Source organism: Emys orbicularis, chromosome 15, assembly GCF_028017835.1.
Source record: "Emys orbicularis isolate rEmyOrb1 chromosome 15, rEmyOrb1.hap1, whole genome shotgun sequence".
In the NCBI taxonomy this organism is placed as follows: domain Eukaryota; kingdom Metazoa; phylum Chordata; order Testudines; family Emydidae; genus Emys; species Emys orbicularis.
In genome coordinates this window covers 5639190-5661317 of record NC_088697.1, presented here as the reverse complement: position 1 = coordinate 5661317, position 22128 = coordinate 5639190, and the positions used below count along the sequence as shown (strand labels likewise).

At 49.2% G+C, this 22128-nt stretch overlaps 1 protein-coding gene across 1 annotated transcript in view; it reads left to right on the top strand.

Annotated features, from left to right (window-relative positions):
- Positions 1–22128, top strand: part of LOC135889397 (zinc finger protein 208-like) — a 685678-nt gene that overhangs the window by 404502 nt on the left and 259048 nt on the right. The window contains 1 exon segment of the mRNA XM_065417266.1: positions 4095–5238. Coding sequence (XP_065273338.1) covers positions 4095–5238 — 1144 coding nt within the window.

Below are 22128 nucleotides of genomic sequence, written 5' to 3'. Positions count from 1 at the left end.
CAAACCCAATGGCACCACTAGGTTTTGTACTGACTTTTGCCGGCTGAACGAGATATCCAAATTTGATGCATACCCCATACCCCGTATCAATGAGTTAGTTGACCGCCTGGGAAATGCCCAATTTTTGACCACCCTTGATTTAACAAAGGGGTACTGGCAGATTCCCCTTGCCAAAGATGCGAAAGAAAAGATGGCATTTTCTACCCCAGAGGGTCTATTTCAATATACTGTTCTTCCTTTTGGACTGCATGGGGCACCTGCCACCTTCCAGTGTCTTATGGAAAAGCTCCTGCGGCCCCATACCAGTTATGCAGCTGCATACCTGGACGACGTGATTATTCATACAACCGACTGAGAGACCCACTTGAAAAAGGTGGAAGCGGTTCTGGACATGCTAAGACGGGCTGGCCTCACAGCCAACCCAGCCAAGTGTGCTATAGGGCTAGCCGAGGCTAAATACCTTGGCTACATTGTAGGAAGGGGCATGGTCAAGCCCCAACTAAACAAACTGGAGGCTATCCAAAATTGGCCTCGGCCAAATCGGAAAAAGCAAGTCCAGGCATTCCTGGGTGTGGTGGGGTACTACCGGCGATTTATTCCCCATTTCGCCACCAGAGCGAGTCCCCTGATGGAACTGATAAAAGCCTGGGGTCCAGACATGGTGAAGTGGACAGATGCCGCAGAGAAAGCATTCATGGATCTACAGACAGCCCTCTGCAGTAACCCCGTGCTTATAGCCCCGGACTTCAACAAAGAATTCATGTTACAAACAGATGCATCTGAAGTAGGATTGGGAGCTGTCCTATCGCAGATGGTCGGAGATGAAGAACACCCAATCCTCTACCTCAGCAGGAAACTCCTCCCGAGAGAGCAGAAGTATGCCGTGGTTGAGAGAGAGTGCCTAGCTGTGAAATGGGCCATGGAAACACTACATTATTACCTTCTGGGATGATGGTTTACCCTTGTGACCGACCATGCACCCCTCCAGTGGATGCAGCGAAATAAGGAGAAGAATGCAAGGGTGACCAGATGGTTCCTGTCCCTACAACCTTTCCAATTCACCATACAACACTGGGCTGGATGCCACCATGGCAATGCAGATGGCTTGTCACATATACACTGCCTGACTTCCCAAGTTGCCCAACCCCGTGGCGTTGAGCAGGGGGGGGGGATATGTGACAGGGTCAGGCCAGATGGCTTCAGGAGAGTGATAGAAGGCAGATATATTAGCCCCAGATTAAGTAGGTCTCTTTTCCCTGGGTAAGGTAACAGGGAAGGTTCCAGAACAATCAGGAACTTTCTGGAAACAATTAAGGCAGACAGGCTGATTAGAACACCTGCAGCCAATCAAGAAGCTGCTAGAATCAATTAAGGTAGGCTAATCAGGGCACCTGGGTTTAAAAAGGAGCTCACTTCAGTTTGTGGTGTGTGTGAGAGGAGTTGGGAGCAAGAGGCGCAAGGAGCTGAGAGTAAGAGGGTGTGCTGCCGGAGGACTGAGGAGTACAAGCGTTATCAGACACCAGGAGGAAGGTCTTGTGGTGAGAATAAGGAAGGTGTTTGGAGGAGGCCATGGGGAAGTAGCCCAGGGAGTTGTAGCTGTCATGCAGCTGTTACAGGAGGCACTATAGACAGCTGCAATCCACAGGGCCCTGGGCTGGAACCCGGAGTAGAGGGCGGGCCCGGGTTCCCCCCAAACCTCCCAACTCCTGATCAGACATAGGAAGTGTTGACCCGGACTGTGGGTTCCACCAGAGGGGAAGAGCTCTGAGGTGACCAAATCTGCCAATAAGCGCAGGACCCACCAAGGTAGCGGAGGAACTTTGCCACAATATGATAATACAATATTAGGTGCTGCAAACTTTGGTTGATACTCACACTCTGTTTTAATAATCTGGTGTTGGAAGATACAGGACTCCGCCTCTGGCGGTTCCGGCTTCACACCTCTAGCAGAGGAAACTGATGCAAAGAGCTGTTAAAGCTGTTTACTCTCTAACTTAACTTAATAAACCTTAAACCGAAATAAAGCATAGGGAAACCAAGCTTAGCCTAGTCCCCTTAAAACTTAAAGTTTGAAAAGAAACAAAGTACGTCCTATTAATAGTTAATAGCCGTCGTAGATGGGGAGCATCGATACGTTGTTGAAGATGGAGACAATGAAGAGTAGATAGGTGGGTAGATTGCCTTTAAAATGGCGAGATGAATCCTCTTTGTATAGGGCATTGGTCGGAAATCCTTCTTCTTATGCCCAAATTTCATCCTTCCCCCACAGGGTACACTTACCTCATAGGCTAGTATGTATGTGCATATGGATGACAGGTATGTACACACTTGTGGTGTACTTGTTAAGTCTGTGGGTACAACTTTGAAAAATCCCCTTTTCCATCCTGCATTGTCTATTGGGTTAGGTAAACGTCCCTAGACATCTGCTTGGGTGTTTTATCTATTTGGGTCATCTTTACTTTTCTGGGTAAAGGGTCCCAAAAAAATATGCTATCTTCGCCTTAGCTTAACATACAGGGTTTTAGCCTATAGGTCTCTTGCATTACAGCCAAACTAACTTTTAATATAAATCTATAAACCTATTATATCAAATACTCAAATTTATAAGAAAAGATATATCTATGTAAACAAGCAGATTAAACCTTAGGACTACAACAGGATGCTATAAAACTAAGTTTTCTTTAACCGTCTTAAGATCTGTTTCTTTATCTGGTGGGGATGGGCACTATCCGGACAGGATTCTCTTCCCAACAGCCCAATAGCACCTTATTTCAATGTGACTGGTTTGGGATGTGAGGATGTGACCCTACGCTTCCCAGCTTACGTCTGCCCCTGCTGCTTAGCCAAAGGCCTTAGCCTAAGAACAAGGCCTCAGACTATCCTAGTGAGAGACGGCCCATACACAGGTGGACTGAGATTTTGATTCTTAGCTAGTTACAGGGGTATAAAGACAAAGTGATAAAAATACACCTAAGTTTCTTAAAGTATAGGCTTTACAGGCAGGCCTGAATATCTCTATTCTAACAGTGGGTTCTACCCCTTCCCCCATTCTGTGTCTGTCTTGTCTATTTAGATTGTAAATTCTTCAGGGCATGGCCCATCTATGATTTTCTGTTTGTAGTTTGCCTAGCACAATGGGGACCCACTGTTAGTTGGTCCTTAGGCACTAAGGTAATGAATATGATTTATAATAATAATAACTCTCCTGCCACTTTGAGCCAAGGAAGATGGCCTTGGGATGTTACTGCTTAAAAATGAGCTGGGGTTAAACCATGGAATATTCTTTGTGACAAGTATCCCACAAATTCCACTGACCTCCCTTGTTTTCTTTACCTGGAGTAGGGTTTCCAATTTCCAAACCTGATGTGATCTCGCAGCTGGAACGAGGGGAAGAGCCATGAGTCCCAGACCTCCAGGGCTCTGAGAAAGAAGTGATCCCGAGAGCTGCCTACACAGGTGAAGAATTGGTTAAACCAACTCAAAAACTGTTTGGGAATGCAGGAAACATTTGGGATGCCCTACATAGACCCTGTGAGCTCTCCAAGTTCAGGACTGTTCCCTGCAGATGTGGAATCATTATGGCAGATGTCACTCATGGATTTCCTTCTATTCTGACTGACAACTGGCAGCAGGTCCCTCCCCAATCTCACTTTCCCCTGAGTGTTCTGGTGAGATACGGACCAAAACTGATCACTTCCTCTCTCGTCTGGGGAAGGGTTTGGGGAAAATCAGCTCCTGATAGGTTTGATCTCTCCTGCACATATTTTGGTTTGTTCATCCCTTTTTCCATTCCTCTCTCTGAGATTTCCTTTCTTTCCGGCGCAGGGAGTGACCTATGTCTGGATTCTCTCTGTCTCCCATCAGGTGATGGGATGATGAATGAGAATGAGGAGGAGAAACCCCAGCAGGAAGATGCTGAGCAAGTGGAACCACACGGGACGTTATCAGGAAGATCCAAAGGGAATGTTTCCCGGAGTTGTGCACTCCCAGAAAAATCAAAAGCCTGTGAGACTCAGCAGAAGCGAGAGGAAAACTTCAGTAGGCACTCAGACCTTATTACAAGCGACAGAATCCACTTGGAAGAGATATGCTACAAATGCCATGAGTGTGGGAAAAGCTTCAATCGGAGCGCAGACCTTGTCAAACATTGGAGAACCCACACTGGAGAGAAACCCTACATGTGCTCTGAGTACGGAAAAAGCTTCATTGATAGTTCAACCCTCATCTCACATCAGCGAATCCACACAGGAGAAGCGCCCCACACATGCTCTGAGTGCAGGAAAAGCTTCAGTCGGAGCTCTACCCTTATCATGCATCAGAGAATCCACACAGGAGAGACGCCCTATACATGCTCTGAGGGTGGGAAAAGCTTTAGTCGGTGCTCACACCTTATCAGACATTGTAGAATCCACACAGGAGAGACACCCTACACATGCTCTGAGTGCGGGAAATGCTTCACTCACAGCTCAAACCTTGTCACACATCGGAGAATACACACGGGTGAGAAACCTTATGAATGCTCTGAGTGTGGGAAATGCTTCATTCATAGTTCAGCCCTCATCTCACATCAGCAAATCCACACAAGGGAGAAGCCGTACACATGCTCTGAGTGTGGGAAAAACTTCAATCGCAGCTCACACCTTATCCGACATAACAGAATCCATATAGGGGAGATGCCCTACACATGCTCTGAGTGTGGGAAAAGCTTCAATAAGAGCTCAAACCTTATTACGCATCAGAGAATCCACACTGGGGAGATGCCCTACACATGCTCTGAGTGCGGGAAAAGCTTCAGTCGGAGCTCTACCCTTATCATGCATCAGAGAATCCACACAGGAGAGACGCCCTACACATGCTCTGAGGGTGGGAAAAGCTTTAGTCGGTGCTCACACCTTATCAGACATTGTAGAATCCACACAGGAGAGACACCCTACACATGCTCTGAGTGCGGGAAATGCTTTACTCACATCTTAAACCTTGTCACACATCGGAGAATACACACGGGTGAGAAACCTTATGAATGCTCTGAGTGTGGGAAATGCTTCATTCATAGTTCAGCCCTCATCTCACATCAGCGAATCCACACAGGGGAGAAGCCGTTCACATGCTCTGAGTGTGGGAAAAGCTTCAATCGGAGCTCACACCTTATCCGACATAACAGAATCCATATAGGGGAGATGCCCTACACATGCTCTGAGTGTGGGAAAAGTTTCAGTCAGAGCTCAAGGCTTATTACACATCAGAAAATCCACATGAGAGAGAACTGTACTAAATGCCTTGACTAGGGCTGGTGAAAGAATTTTGCACCATCTTCACCATGGTCTCTCAGCTCCACCAGATGAGTTGCCTGCTTCTGCCTTTTGCAGCTCACCTTCTTTGGAGTCAGTCCTGTGATCTTTTCTGTCAACTCCTTTCCTTTTGAGTCGTAGGAGTGTGTGTCCCTCCAGCCAGGAATGTTCATCAGCTCCAGGTGGGGGAGAGAGGTTTGATAAAACAAGGTACACTGAGGCAAAAACTACCTGGGCCTTACATCCACTAGGACTGTACATGGCATTAGCTGCTCAAGTTAGTGATCTTGGTATAAAAAGACAATTATAGTTGTAGAACAGATGCAGCCCAGGTGCAGTGGTTGGCATTAGCTTTCCCCTTGACCTGACCTAAACTCCATCACTTTTCCTAATCTAAACAAACCCTGAGCATCACAGTTATACTGTTCCCCCATTTCAAAGCAATTGTTAGTCATCAAGTTCCCACTTCGGGAACAAGTTGTTTCATTCCCAGTTGCTCTGATGTTGCTTCATGTTGTTGTGTGTGAGCAGATATTTTTACTACCATTTTCCTCACTTAAAATATGTTGAACTATAACAAAGAGCAGGAAGAGGGCAGGGAGAGGGGAAAATGTCATTTCACCCTCTGAAACAAGAGAAGAAGATAGGGTAAGTCAGAGGGATTCCCTTATTCCCCATCATCATCCCAATCCCCCTGTTGTTCAATTAGTTAGGTCAATATTTTTTCTAACGGGTTGGGAAGAGAATTCCCTAGTAAATGACTTGTAACTAAGCAAAATACTCATGCATTAGGCTCCCAAAGCAGTTGTGGCATGGGCTCTGCAGGAGGTCGCTCTTGAAGATATCTCCTTCCTAATCAGGTGCATGTTGCCTATTATTTGGGAAATGCAATCCCTATCTAGGTAGGGATGGGAAAAATGGAAGTGACATTTCTGTTCAGCTCATCGCTACTAATATGTTGTGTGGTTGGTGAAGAATTCTATGCCAGAGAAGTGTAAAATTATTCCAAGTAAGGTCAAAGATTTGAAAAGAACTCAGGTAGAAATTGCCAGTACTAGTAGTTCATTTTCACCCCAGAGATGGACGCTATGTTGACCTGTGGCCCAGGAAAACTATTTTTAGAACACTGCTCCCTTGTTAAGTGGCATGGATCACACTCCTAAAAGATGCCATGATTAAATTGGGCACAACTGTCTTTTACCATTTGGATCCAAAGTTTCATGAAGCACAGAGAGACTCATAGAAGATTAGGGTTGGAAGAGACCTCAGGAGGTCATCTAGTCCAACCCCCACTCAAAGCAGGACCAACACGAACTAACTCATCCCAGCCAGGGGTCTGTCAAGCCAGGCCTTAAAATCCTCTAAGGATGGAGATTCCACCCCTTCCCTAGGTAACCCATTCAAGTGTTTCATCACCCTCCTAGTCAAATTGTGTTTTCTAATATCCAACCTAGACCTCCCCCACTGTAACTTGAGACCATTGCTCCTTGTTCTGTCATCTGGTACCACTGAGAACAGCCGAGCTCCATCCTCTCAGGAACCCCACTTCAGGCAGTTGAAGGTTGCTATCAAATCCCCCATCACACTTCTCTTCTGCAGACTAAACAAGCCCAGTTCCTTCAGCCTCTCCTCGTAAGTCATGTGCCCCAGCCCCGTGATCATTTTCGTTGCCCTCTGCTGGACTCTCTCCAATTTGTCCACATCCTTTCTGTAGTGGGGGACCCAAAACTGAATGCAATACTCCAGGTGTGGCTGTTGTGCTTAAAGTACTGCACAGGATCTTTTCAGGGGGAATAAGGCAAAATGCCACATTTATTAGTAATACATGTATTAATTAACACTGTATCATATGCATATGATATATATATTACACTCATGCACTCACATACACACACACACAAGCACACTCCTGTCTTGTTGTTGTTACCAATTAGTTGCTCCCCTTAACTTCACTGGCCAGGTGAGTTAGATGGGGGAAGGGGTGGAGGCAGGCTTCTGCCAATCTGGATCGATGCTCCCAGGTTGACAAGACGAGACCCAGGGTCCTCTGCAAGACACCTCACATTTATAGCAGCTTCCCTCTCATGCAAATCTATACCAGATTTTAAATCTGTATCTGTGTCCTTGGTCCTTTGTGCTGCTTCCTTCTGGGTGTTGTCCCAATGCTGTTCAAAGAGGGTGTTTTCAAAAAAAGGTGCTTGCTTCTAACCCCCAAGGCCGTCTATATGTCTGCTCTTCTTTAGTGAGCCCACTTGACAAGTTTTATTGTTCTTGGGTCTGGCTTCCATCCCCTCTCCAACTGTTGCAGCTGTCTGGAGGTGCTGCCTTTCACGCCTTTACTCATTCACACCTTGTTCATTCAACAGGGCAATGGATTAAAAGGGGGGTGGGGGAGAGATCTTACTCTACTCCTAGCAAAAAGACATTTTTTAAACATTTTACCAAGGCTCAATACAAAATATTCTATAAAAGGATCTGATACAAAGTTGTATGAAAATAGAGGCATAATACAAAGTCATGAAAGTTGTGTGAAGATGCTTATTGCAGAGATTTAACTACATGGCCTCACCAGTGCCGAATAGAGGGTAATCATCATTTCCCTCGATCTGCTGGCAATGCTCCTACTAATGCAGCTCAATATGCCATTAGCCTTCTTGGCAACAAGGGCACACTGCTGACTCATATCCAGCTTCTCATCCACTATAATCCCCAGGTCCTTTTCTGAAGAACTGCTGCTTAGCCAGTCAGTCCCCAGCCTGTAGCGGTGCATGGGATTCTTCCATCCTAAGTGCAGGACTCTGAACTTGTCCTTGTTGAACCTCATCAGATTTCTTTTGGCCCAATCCTCTAATTTGTCTAGGTCCCTCTGTATCCTATCCCTACCCTCCAGCATATATACCTCTCTCCCCAGCTTAGTGTCATACGCAAACTTGCTGAGGGTGCAATCTATCCCATCTTCCAGATCATTAATAAAGATGTTGAACAAAACCAACCCCAGGACGGACCCCTGGGGCACTCTGCTAGATACCGGCTGCCAACTATACATTGAGCCTTTAATCACTACCCGTTGAGGCTAACAATCTAGCCAGCTTTCTATCCACCTTATAGTCCATTCATCCAATCCATATTTTTTTAACTTGCTGGCAAGAATACTGTGGGAGACAATATCAAAAGCTTTGCTAAATTTGAGATATCTCACATCCACTGCTTTTCCCAATATCCAAAGAGCCAGTTATCTCATCATAGAAGGCAATCAGGTTGGTCAGGCATGACTTGCCCTTGGTGAATCCATACTGACTGTTCCTGATCACCTTCCTCTCCTCTGAGTGCTTCAAAATGGATTATTTGAGGACCTGCTCCATGATTTTTCCAGGGACTGAGGTGAGGCTGACTGGTCTGTAATTCCCTGGGTTCTCCTCCTTCCCTTCTTTAAAGATGGGCACTATATTTGCCTTTTTCCAATCACCTCCCCTGATCGCTACGAGTTTTCAAAGATAAAGGCCAATGGCTCTGCAATCACATCAGCCAATTCCCTCAACATCCTCAGATGCATTAGATCTGGACCCATGGACTTGTGCATGTCCAGCTTTTCTAAATAGTCCTTAACCTGTTCTTTCACCACTGAGGGCTTCTCACCTCCTCCCCATACTGTGTTGCCCAGGACAGCAGTGTGGGAGCTGACTTTGTCTGTGAAGACCGAGGCAAAAAAAGCATTGAGTACTTCAGCTTTTTCCACATCATCTGTCACTAGGTTGCCTCCCCCATTCATTAAGGGTCCCACACTTTCCCTGACCTTTTTCTTGTTGCTAACATACCTGTAGAAACCCTTCTTATTACCCTTCACATCTGTTGCTAGCTGCAACTCCAGTTGTGTTTTGGCCTTCCTGATTACACCCCTGCATGCTCAAGCAATATTTTTATACTCCTCCCTAGTCATCTGACCAAGTTTCCACTTCTTGTAAGCTTCCTTTTTTTGTTTAAGCTCAATGAAGATTTCACTGTTAAGCCAAGCTGGTCGCCTGCCATATTTGCTATTCTTTCTGCACATCGGGATGGTTTGTTGCTGTGCCCTTATTAAGGCTTCTTTAAAATACAGCGAGCTTTCCTGGACACCTTTCCCCCTCATCTTAGCCTCTCAGGGGATCCTGCCCATCAGTTCCCTAAGGGAGTCAAAGTCTGCTTTTCTGAAGTCCAGGGTCCACATTTTGCTACTCTCCTTTCTTCCTTTTGTGAGGATCCTGAACTCAACCATCTCATGGTCACTGCCGCCCAGGTTGCCACCCACTTCTACTTCCCTACCAATTCTTCCCTGTTTGTAAGCAGCAGGTCAAGAGGAGAACAGCCCCTGGTTTGTTCCTCCAGTAGTTGCACCAGGAAGTTGTCCCCAACACTCTCCAAAAACTGCCTGGATTGTCTGTGCACTGCTGTATTGCTCACCCAGCAGATTGAAGTGCCCCATGAGAACCAGGATCTGTGATCTGGAAACTTCTGTTAGTTGTCTGAAGAAAGCCTCATCTACCTCATCCTCCTAGTCCGGTGGTCTATGGCACACAGCCACCACGACATTACTCTTGGTTCATTTACATGCACCTAAAATAACTAGCTGATTGCCCTGCTTTCTCAGTATGAATCAGGAGGCCCCCCTCTTGCATCCTCCTCCTTGTGTTTCCTCCCGGTATCCCACTTACCTCAGGGCTTAGGTCACCGTCCCCTGGCAAACCTAGTTTAAAGCCCTCCTCACTAGGTTAAGAATCCTGTCTGCGAAGATGCTCTTCCCTCTCTTTGTTAGGTGGATCCCATCCTTCCTAGCAATCCTTCTTCCCAGAACAACATGCCATGGTCGAGGAATCCAAAGCCCTCTCTCTGACACCACCTGCGTAACCACACATTTACCTCCACAATTCAATGGTTCCTACCTGGGCCTTTTCCTTCAACAAGGAGGACGGACAAGAACACGACTTGTGCCTCAAACTCCTTTATCTTTCTTCCCAGAGCCACGTAGTCTGCAGTGACCCACTCAAGGTCATTCTTGGCAGTATCGTTGGTGCCCACATGGAGAAGTAGGAAGGGCTAGCGGTCCGAGGGCTTGATCAGTCTCAGCAGACACTCCGTCACATCCTGAATTCTAGCTCCAGGCAAGCAGCACACTTCTCGAGTCTCTCAGTCTGGTCAGCAGATAGATGACTCTGTCCCCCTTAGGGAAGAGTGCCCGACCACCACCACCCGTCTCCTCCTCTTTGGAGTGGTGGTCGTGGAACCCCCATCCCTAGGACAATGCATCTCATGCCTTCTGGTTGATGGGGTCTCCTTCTGATCCCTAGATTGCTCTTTCAAATCATTCTCCACAGTAGAATCTGTGCAGAGGGCCTGAAAACCATTTTGTACCTCTATCTGCATTGGGGGTACATGGGTTCTCCTCATTCTTCTTCTGGAGGTCACATGGTGCCAGTTTTCCTCCCCGTTCTGCACTGCCCTCTCTGATTCTTTGGTATGTTGTGCCTCCAGAACCAAACGCTGACTTCTGTCCAGAAAGTCGTCATTTTCTCTGATGCAATGCAAGGTTCATACTTGTGTCTCTAGTCCTTTAAACTCTAATATGGAGACCAGTTTGCACTTTGTGCAGCCAAAGCCACTTCTATCCTCTGGGAGAAAGACAAACATGGCACATCCTGTGCAGGTCACAACAGCTGATCGCTCAGTATCCATGTCTTCCTCAGATGTTGTATTTACTTCTCACAGAAGCCTGAAAGGCAAAAACATTCTGTGGGAACTCCCCCCAGGAAAACTCCCAGGCAATAGCTGATTCCTTCAGAGCCATTCCATTCCTATATGTCCCAATCTGGCTGCCTTGTTGGACAAGAAGCACTTCCATGCTGGGCAAATGATGGTAGCCAATGAGGGAATTTATCAGATTCCAAGTTCAGACTGCAGGATACATGAATGCTAAGTCCAAAGTCTGTGGTTTGGTTTCTTAGATTTGCTATTAAGTCTAATGCATTTGTATTACTTCTCCTCCTGCTGCTACTTTGAAAGATTAGCAAGTGCAAAAATAGAGCACAGGTGTTTTTTTCTCATGATGCAGCCTTCCCAAGTAGTGTGAGACCCCTTCCACCCACAGTTCTGGGAGAAGACCCAGGGAGAAATGAACTCACAGAAATGGAAGGCTCCTAGGTTATTGTAGAATGTGACTTCACACAAAGCTCACTGGGTGGAAATGGGAATTAAGAGAAAACGGCCCTATAGGTTTATATTTTGTAATCATTTAATGAATTGCAAAGAGTCCTGTGGCAACTTATACACTAACAGACATATAGGAGCATGCGCTTTCGTGGGTGAATACCATAAGTTCTTACCAGTGACAATGAAATTAAACATGAAGTTAATTAGTGGAATGTAAGAGGCTGATTATGTGATAACTTTCAGTGTTTACAATATAATTCAGGTTTTCTTCTAGTTCTCTCCCTGCCCCGTCCTACTATATCGGAAATGGTGGCTAATCCTGAAATTAAAACCTTACTCCAAAGGAATTAGCGTGGGGGGAATATGTGAGAGAAATAGCATGTACAAGAATAGAGACCCAGTAGAGACTGTAATTATTTGGGCCCCACACTACAAGAAGGATGTGGAAAAATTGGAAAGAGTCCAGCGGAGGGCAACAAAAATGATTAGGGGTCTGGAGCGCATGATTTATGAGGAGAGGCTGAGGGAACTGGGATTGTTTAGTCTCCAGAAGAGAAGAATGAGGGGGGATTTGATTGCAGCCTTCAACTACCTGAAGGGGGGTTGCAAAGAGGATGGAACTCGGCTGTTCTCAATGGTGGCAGATGACAGAACAAGGAGCAATGGTCTCAAGTTGCAGTGGGGGAGGTCTAGGTTGGATATTAGGAAACACTATTTCACTAGGAGGGTGGTGAAGCACTGGAATGCGTTACCTAGGGAGGTGGTGGAGTCTCCTTCCTTGGAGGTTTTTAAGGCCCGGCTTGACAAAGCCCTGGCTGGGATGATTTAGTTGGGAATTGGTCCTGCTTTGAGCAGGGGGTTGGACTAGATGACCTCCTGAGGTCCCTTCCAACCCTGATATTCTATGATTCTATGATTCTATTTAAAAAGGAATTTATTTTGATAAATTTTAAATTGTCTGTTAAGAGGAAAATTACTTGAGACAGGATTTGGAACCTTTTACCCAGTTAGAGGGTAGCAGCCACAGAGTTCTCCAGGTGTCTTGTTTGCAAAGCAAAGATGTCACATGAGGCAGGAGATGTCAAAAGCTACAATGGTGATGGATGTGTGATGGTAGCTTTTCTGAGTTGGTTTTTTTTTTGTTTGGTTTTTTAATGTATTTTTTTCCCAACTAGTTATTTTTATAGGTGCTGAGGCCCCTTTTCCTTTTGAGCACAGCTGTTTAACCCTCAGGCCTGGCTCTGGAAACTTCCACAGAACTCGCCTTCTGTTTCTGTCATGTTTGATATCTTTGGGGTTCACACATCCACACTACATGTGGTTCACAGCAAGAGATACTTTGAGAAACCAGCTGGGTTAAGCGGGCCTTTTCCAAACTGACATTGGCCCAAAGTCTGCCTCAATTCAGCTGGATTGGGACATGTCTGTATCAAAGGAGTGGTTCACACCTGATTTGTCCAGAGACCTTGGGGGAGTTGTGGTAAGATAGGATAAGTAGGAATTGACAACAATAAAGTTAAAGGTAAGGGTGACAGACCTTCACCTTGCAGGTCAACAAGCCTGTTCTGTTCATTCCCTCTGACGCATCTGGCACTGGTCACTCGCAGGCAGCACACTGGGCTAGATGGAGGAATGGGGATTTCCTCATCCGAAAGCTCTGCAGCCACTGCTCGTCATCCCAGATGTGCATGACGATGTGATCCCACCACTCAGTGCTTGTTTCCCAAGCCCCAAAGCGGCATTCCACTGTGGTCAGTACCTCCATGAATGCCACAAGCAATCTCCTGTCATAGCTACTACGTGTGGTGAGATTAATGTCGAATTCCTCTGCTTTTGTAGTTTAAGAAATAACTCCACTGCCACTTGTGACATATAGCATATTGGTGAACAGTGCGGGATCCATTCCTGCAGCCCGAAGAGTCAGAATGCACAGTACACAAACCATTGAAAGATGGCACCAAATGCGGACGGAAGCACAGGGATTGCTGGGAGGAGGGTGGTGGTGGTCGGGGACTCCCTCCTCAGGGGGACTGAGTCATCTATCTGCCGCCCCGACCGGGAAAACCGAGAGATCTGCTGCTTGCCAGGAGCTAGGATACACGATGTGATGGAGAGACTGCCGAGAATCATCAAGCCCTCGGATCGCTACCCCTTCCTGCTTCTCCACGTGGGCACCAATGATACTGCCAAGAATGACCTTGAGCGGATCACTGCAGACTACGTGGCTCTGGGAAGAAGGATAAAGGAGTTTGAGGTGCAAGTGGTGTTCTCGTCCATCCTCCCTGTGCAAGGAAAAGGCCTGGGTAGAGACCGTCGAATCGTGGAAGTCAACGAATGGCTACGCAGGTGGTGTCGGAGAGAAGGCTTTGGATTCTTTGACCATGGGATGGTGTTCCAAGAAGGAGGAGTGCTAGGCAGAGACGGGCTCCACCTAACGAAGAGAGGGAAGAGCATCTTCGCCATCAGGCTGGCTAACCTAGTGAGGAGGGCTTTAAACTAGGTTCACCGGGGGAGGGAGACTAAAGCCCTGAGGTAAGTGGGGAAATGGGATCCTAGGAGGAAGCACAAGCAGGAGAGCGCAAGAAGGGAGGACTCCTGTCTCATACTAAGAAAGAGGGACGATCGATGAGTTATCTTAAGTGCCTATACACAAATGCAAGAAGCCTGGGAAACAAGCAGGGAGAACTGGAAGTCCTGGCACAGTCAGGGAACTATGATGCAATTGGAATAACAGAGAGTTGCTGGGATAACTCACATGACTGGAGTACTGTCATGGACGGATATAAATTGTTCAGGAAGGACAGGCAGGGCAGAAAAGGTGGGGGAGTTGCGTTGTATGTAAGAGAGGAGTATAACTGCTCAGAGCTCCGGTATGAAACTGCAGAAAAACCTGAGAGTCTCTGGATAAAGTTGAGAAGTGTGAGCAACAAGGGTGATGTCGTGGTCGGAGTCTGCTATAGACCACCAGACCAGAGGGGTGAGGTGGACGAGGCTTTCTTCTGGCAACTAACAGAAGTTGCTAGATCGCAGGCCCTGGTTCTCATGGGAGACTTTAATCACCCTGATATCTGCTGGGAGAGCAATACAGCGGTGCACAGACAATCCAGGAAGTTTTTGGAAAGTGTAGGGGACAATTTCCTAGTGCAAGTGCTGGAGGAACCAACTAGGGGCAGAGCTTTTCTTGACCTGCTGCTCACAAACAGGGAAGAATTAGTAGGGGAAGCAAAAGTGGATGGGAACCTGGGAGGCAGTGACCATGAGATGGTCGAGTTCAGGATTCTGACACAAGGAAGAAAGGAGAGCAGCAGAATATGGACCCTGGACTTCAGAAAAGCAGACTTTGACTCCCTCAGGGAACAGATGGGCAGGATCCCCTGGGAGAATAACATGAAGGGCAAAGGGGTCCAGGAGAGCTGGCTGTATTTTAAAGAATCCTTATTGCGGTTGCAGGAACAAACCATTCCGATGTGTAGAAAGAATAGTAAATATGGCAGGCGACCAGCTTGGCTAAACAGTGAAATCCTTGCTGATCTTAAACGCAAAAAAGAAGCTTACAAGAAGTGGAAGATTGGACAAATGACCAGGGAGGAGTATAAAAATATTGCTCAGGCATGCAGGAGTGAAATCAGGAAGGCCAAATCACACTTGGAGTTGCAGCTAGCAAGAGATGTTAAGAGTAACAAGAAGGGTTTCTTCAGGTATGTTAGCAACAAGTAGAAAGTCAAGGAAAGTGTGGGCCCCTTACTGAATGAGGGAGGCAACCTAGTGACCAAGGATGTGGAAAAAGCTAATGTACTCAATGATTTTTTTGCCTCTGTCTTCACGAACAAGGTCAGCTCCCAGACTGCTGCACTGGGCAGCACAGTATGTGGAGAAGGTTACCAGCCCTCTGTGGAGAAAGAAGTGGTTCGGGACTATTTAGAAAAACTGGACGTGCACAAGTCCATGGGGCCGGATGCGCTGCATCCGAGGGTGCTAAAGGAGTTGGCGGATGAGATTGCAGAGCCATTGGCCATTATTTTTGAAAACTCATGGCGATCGGGGGAGGTCCCGGATGACTGGGAAAAGGCTAATCTAGTGCCCATCTTTAAAAAAGGGAAGAAGGAGGATCCGGGGAACTACAGGCCAGTCAGCCTCACCTCAGTCCCTGGAAAAATCATGGAGCAGGTCCTCAAGGACTCAATTATGAAACACTTAGAGGAGAGGCAAGTGATCAGGAACAGTCAGCATGGATTCACCAAGGGGAAGTCGTGCCTGACTAACCTAATTGTCTTCTATGATGAGATAACTGGCTCTGTGGATGAGGGGAAAGCAGTGGATGTGTTATTCCTTGACTTTAGCAAAGCTTTTGATACGGTCTCCCATAGTATTCTTGCCGGCAAGTTAAAGAAGTATGGGCTGGATGAACGGACTGTAAGGTGGATAGAAAGCTGGCTAGATCGTCGGGCTCAACGGGTAGTGATCAATGGCTCCATGTCTAGTTGGCAGCCGGTTTCAAGCGGAGTGCCCCAAGGGTCGGTCCTGGGACCGGTTTTGTTTAATATCTTTATTAATGATCTGGAGGATGGTGTGGACTGCACTCTCAGCAAGTTTGCAGATGACACTAAACTGGGAGGCGTGGTAGATACACTAGAGGGTAGGGATCGGATACAGAGGGACCTAGACAAATTACAGGATTGGGCCAAAAAAACCTGATGAGGTTCAACAAGGACAAGTACAGAGTCCTGCACTTAGGACGGAAGAATCCCATGCACTGCTACAGACTAGGGACCGAATGGCTAGGTAGCAGTTCTGCAGAAAAGGACCTAGGGGTCACAGTGGATGAGAAGCTGGATATGAGTCAACAGTGTGCTCTTGTTGCCAAGAAGGCTAATGGCATTTTGGGCTGTATAAGTAGGGGCATTGCCAGCAGATCGAGGAACGTGATCGTTCCCCTTTATTCGACATTGGTGAGGCCTCATCTGGAGTACTGTGTCCAGTTTTGGGCTCCACACTACAAGAAGGATGTGGAAAAATTGGAAAGAGTCCAGCGGAGGGCAACAAAAATGATTAGGGGTCTGGAGCACATGACTTATGAAGAGAGGCTGAGGGAACTGGGATTGTTTAGTCTCCAGAAGAGAAGAATGAGGGGGGATTTGATAGCTGCTTTCAACTACCTGAAGGGGGGTTCCAAAGAGGATGGAGCTTGGCTGTTCTCAGTGGTGGCAGATGACAGAACAAGGAGCAATGGTCTCAAGTTGCAGTGGGGGAGGTCTAGGTTGGATATTAGGAAACACTATTTCACTAGGAGGGTGGTGAAGCACTGGAATGCTTTACCTAGGGAGGTGGTGGAGTCTCCTTCCTTGGAGGTTTTTAAGGCCCGGCTTGACAAAGCCCTGGCTGGGATGATTTAGTTGGGAATTGGTCCTGCTTTGAGCAGGGGGTTGGACTAGATGACCTCCTGAGGTCCCTTCCAACCCTGATATTCTATGATTCTATGATTCTGTGAATCTGCAGCAACAAAAACTGACACAAACCTGTTGCTGCCCCATTCTGTGCCCATCCAGCAGGAGTATAGAACAAACACCTCCTGGAGCGGGGATTGTCACACTGGACTGTAAATACAGATGCACGTTCCCAAGGTTTGCTGTCTTTCTCAAATCATGGCATAAGGGTGACACCTACAGCTCTGTGTAATCACGCCTGGCAGGAAGGAGATGCCTATGTGCATTGCCTTGGGAGGCAGGGGGATCTGGGGGACTCTGTACACTGTGGGCTATTTACCCAGAGCTCAGGAGCAATCTACTCAGGGGTGATGCAGTAGAAAAGGGCTGGGTGATGCTTTCCCCACTTATTTCTCCTTATCCCCTTTCAGTCTCCCCCCTTTCCCTTTCTTCCCCTCCCCCCACCCTCTGGCAGGGAGACTTGGTCACTTCCCTGCTCCCAGGGGCGCTCACTCTCCGGTAGCTGGATTGGCCCCTGCGAGTGCTAATAGGAGTGAGAGCCTGGGTGCGGGTCAGTCCCTGCAGCGGCTCTGGGACACACAGAGGCAGGAGAAGGAGCAGAGATGGGGCTAGTTCCCACCTCAGAAAGTCCCTGGCCTGGTGCATACAGCAGCTGCAGCCTGTGTTGGGCTTGAAGGAGCTGGAGCAGTGAGGAGCTGGTAGGAAGGGAGGCAGGAAAAAATCTGTGGGGAAAATCCTGGAAGCGGAGCTCTGTAAGGTACAAGACACTGCTGGTGCTGCTGCCTCCAGTGTGAACTGGGAGCCAGGGCTGAGCTCCGGGCTGCTGTTGCGGCCCCAGTGGGGCTGCTCCAGGCAGACCTGGATTAACCTTTTGTGGGCCCAGTGCCCAACATATTTGTGGGCCCCCATGGGGGCAATGGAGCATGGTGCAGGGGGGTCGGTCCCTGGAGAGAGCGGCTGGCCAGAGGCAGCTTGCCCCTTCCCCTCGGGGGTGGGCCCATGCCATGCCACAGGGTCCCCACACTCAACACTGGAACAGCCCTCCGATTCCCTATGGTCAGAGCCCCCCCGGACCCGCTATGCCCAGTGCCCCCACCAGACCCTGCCACAAATTCACAGTGCCCTGCACAACACTACCCCTGCCCAGGGCCACCTTGCCCATAGCCCCACCACAACTGCCCAGCACCCCAACAGAACCCCCACTCCCTAGTGCTGCAGCACACACAGATCTTCCCCATCCCCTCACAGCCCAGCACCCCCTCCAGGCCCTCCAGACACCCACTCCCCCACACCCTGCCTCCTGGCCGCACTCACCAGCCCTGCTGGGAGGCAACTGTCTGCCAAGCTGAGCTGTCAGGGCTGGTCCTGGGCGAGGAATCGCACCAGCCCCTCAGGAGTGGTGCGATCAGCCAGGCCAGGGCCTGCCCCATCAGGGCTCCCTCAGGACCCACTTGACTGGAGGGGCCCAGTCAAATCCCCCCACACTGTCCCCCCCCAACTGGCCAAGACTAGCCAGGCTTCTGCACCAGTCCCAGGCGGCTCAGCTCTGGGGAGAGAGGTGGGGCCCCACAGGTGGTGGGAAGCAGAGACTGGCCGGAGCTGGAGGTGCACTGGGGTCTCGCCAAGGGGCAGAGAGAAGATGGTGGGTGGGGCCAGGGAGTGAAGAGGAGCCCTCAGCAGACAGGCCGAGAGGAGCGAGTGGTGGGCACGGTGGGGGGAGCCAGCAGGCTGGCAGGGTCACAGTGCAAGCAGAGCAGGCTGGGGCCCCTTCTGAGCATAGGCCCGGCTCCATGGCACCACTGGCACCATTGTAAACCTGGCACTGGCTCCAGGGACAGACTTTCACGGAAGCACTTTCTGTGCCCATTCGAGGTGGGGACTTTCTCCAGCTGGACCCAGTCCCAGGCTCTGCAGCCCCCGGCTAAGAGCTGCAGACACCAGGGGCCAGAGAGACCCTGGGGCCAGTGCTGGGCAGGCAGGACAGAGATTCCGCCCAAAGGCTCTGGGAGCAACTGTTCTCGCAGCCCCTGGGGATCTGCTCCCGAGCAGGGAATGTGCTTGGGCAGGTCCTGGACAGTGATGGAGCCACCGCCCTCACGCTGCCTCAGGTGTAGTGTGAGAAACTGCTATCTGTAGGAATTTCCTACTTAGGGTGTACTGAGCATGCTCACATGAACTGAGCATGCTCAGTAACATCTGCTGAAGCCACTTCCCTTCACCCTGCCCTTTCTTGGAATCAGATTCTGCGGACTGCTATTTACAGGGATTAAAAAGGGGCAAATCGGGCAAATCGGAGGAGGAGGGTGGCCAGGATCTGAGGAGGGGGCAGAAATTGACTGGTCAGGGGGGTCAAGCAGCTGGAGGCAGGGTTAGGATGGGGGCTGAATGGCAAAAATCAGGGCTGAAGGAACTGGGGTTAAGCCCAGGGGAAAGGCGCTGCCAGACGGTTACAGAGGGCAAAACCCCAGCAGAGGCAGGGGCAGAGGGGGTAACAGTTACCTCGATGGACTGAGACAACAGTGTTTGCAAAAATAGGGGAGGGGCAGAGGGCCTTTTTTATTTCCCCTCCCACAGACAGCACCTCTCAGCATGGACTTCCCAGGGCTGGGTTCTTAAAGGCACAGGCATCCCAATGCCTAGTCACTGCAGCTCCTCTCTGTCTGATGTCACCTACTGAGGTGCTGTAGGAGACTTAATTCAGTGAAATACTTTCTCATAGCAGTTCACAATTTGTCTTATCTGCTGCTGGGATTCCCTGAATTACTCTTATCACTTCATCATTTAGCTCTGTTATTGTGCAGATGCATGTCATTGTGCTATTTAATTTCTATTTTACTGTGATACTGCTGGGCCAGGGAGCAGTGGGACAATGGTCTTATTGAGCGCCGGGATGGGGGCAGGCGCTAGCGCACCCACTGCTAAAAGCCCCTCCCCAGCCTAGGGAGGAGCTACTAAACCCAGAACCCAACCAAGTTCAGGGGACAATAAAGGCAATAACAGGAACAGGTGTGGAGGTCAAAGGGGACACTGAGCAGAGAACCCCGAACACTGCCCATTGCTCCTTGAAGGCATCGAGAGAGCCGGCGGATGCTGCCCAGAGGAACTCTGCCCGGGTACATGAGTGGATAAAAGAACAAAAGACAGCCCCCAGTCACAGGGGCCCCCCTCTGCCAACCTCCTCTCCCTGGTGTTATGAATGGCCACCTTGGCGATGGCCAGGAGGAGGTTGACGAGGTGGTCCCGCAACTTCATGGGGCCTCGGATCGGGTGTGCGTAAATTAACAAGTGCGGGGAAAAGTGCAGTCAGAACCTCAATAAGAGGGTTAGGGGCTCAGGGCAGGGGGTTGGGGTGCAGGAGGGGTGTGGCAGGGGGCTCAGGGCAGGGGGTTTGGGGCTCAGGGCAAGGAGTTGGGGTGTTGGAGGGTGCAGCAGGGGGCTCAAGGCAGGGGTTAGGGGGCTCAGGGAATGGGTTCGGGGTGCAGACTCCAGCCTGGCACCACTTACCTCGAGCGGCTCTGGGGTGGCAGCGGTGTGCAGTGCAAAGGCAGACTCTTTGCCTGCCCTGGCCCCGTGTCACTCCCAGAAGTGGCCACATGTCCAGCAGTGGCTTCTGGGGGTGGGGTGGGACAGGCAGCTCCGCCACATGCTGCCTTCGCCTGTGGATAACACCCCCAAAGCTTCCATTGGCCACGGTTGCCCATTCCCAGCCAATGGGAGCTCTGGGGGGCAGTGCCTGCAGGCGAGGGCAGCGCATGGAGCCCTCTGCCCTCCTCCCCTCCCCCCCCCCGGGAATGCACGCCCTGGGGCTGGCAATCCCATGGCCCGGATTGAAAGCCCTGATGGGTCTGGCCCACAGTTTGCCCTCCCCGATCTATACACACCCCTGAGACACTGTCAACTCACTCCCCATCCCAAGTAAATCCCCTTCTGCTCCTTTCATGTAGATGCCAGGGATACTCCCTCATGCTGTGTCCCTGCGGCCTCAGGCAAACTCTCAGCTCCTGAAGCCTCTGCCACTCACCTAGCACCCCATGGGTCAGTCCTAACCCTGGTTGTTGGAGCTGAGACAGTGCAGGAGCCTTCCCTGGGGCCACAGCCTGCGGCTTTGGGAGACGGAGATTGTCTGAGACATCCAAGTGTTGGAAACCATGTGGCCACCCTTTAAATCCGGGGCTTGTTCCAGCCCTGAAACTGAGCTGCCAGGATCCCCCACACAGAGCCGGGTGCCCCAGATTACAGCCTGCAAATAGGCATGTGAAACTAACTCCTGTTCTCCCTGCATCACAACTGGGGGTGGAAACACCCCTCCATTGCCATAGGGTATGTGGGCCTCATGCACCGTGCAGCCATTCATGGAATGAGCCCTTCTACCAGCAGCCCTGTGCCAGGCACAACAGCCCCGAGGGGGCCATGCTGGGCTATTTACACCATCCCTGCAGATGTGCAGCATGTCCGATTGCAGCTGGGAAGCCAGGCTTTGCTACCGGGGACGTCAATGCCTGGCTTCATTCTCTATCCAGCCCGTGCTGCTATTTATACCAAGAAATGCTGCATTGGTGGACAAGTGAAATGAATCCCAAAGTTCCCTTTCATCAGCCCCAGAAATTCATTTAAACTTAGGTTTGGCTGCAGAGAATGAAATAAACGTGTCTGTTAACAGAGGGGAGTCGAGCTCAATCCCTTGTCACCATCAGTGTGCAAACCAGGAGCCTGCTGCTTTGCATTCCTGATGTTCTGTCTGCATCGTGTGGCCATCTGGTGTCCGTCCTTTTAAATAAACAATGTTTTTTCATAGAAACCATATTTTCCTCACAGACACACATGAGCAGATTGATCTACAAAGGGAAGGTGATTCTGAGGCAGTTCTGGTGGGAGAAGGGAACATTTGCAGCATTACTTTATTATTGTGTTGCACCTCACACACACAGAATGAAAATAAGCTTAATTCTTTGAGCTACACACAAACTTCACAGGAATGAAATAAACAACTTTATGTTCAAGGAATTCGGTGCATTAAATAATATTAAAAATATGTTCTGGGCAACGCATGGAAAAGTCATTACATTGAACAACCCACTTGATATAGTTAATGTACCACACGATATTTAATGGCCTTAAGAAAGGTGTGCTTATAAATTAATGTGTTGTGCCTCTTATACATGCACAAGACACAGAAGAAACTGAATTATTTGAGCTACCAACATTTCCATTTTCCC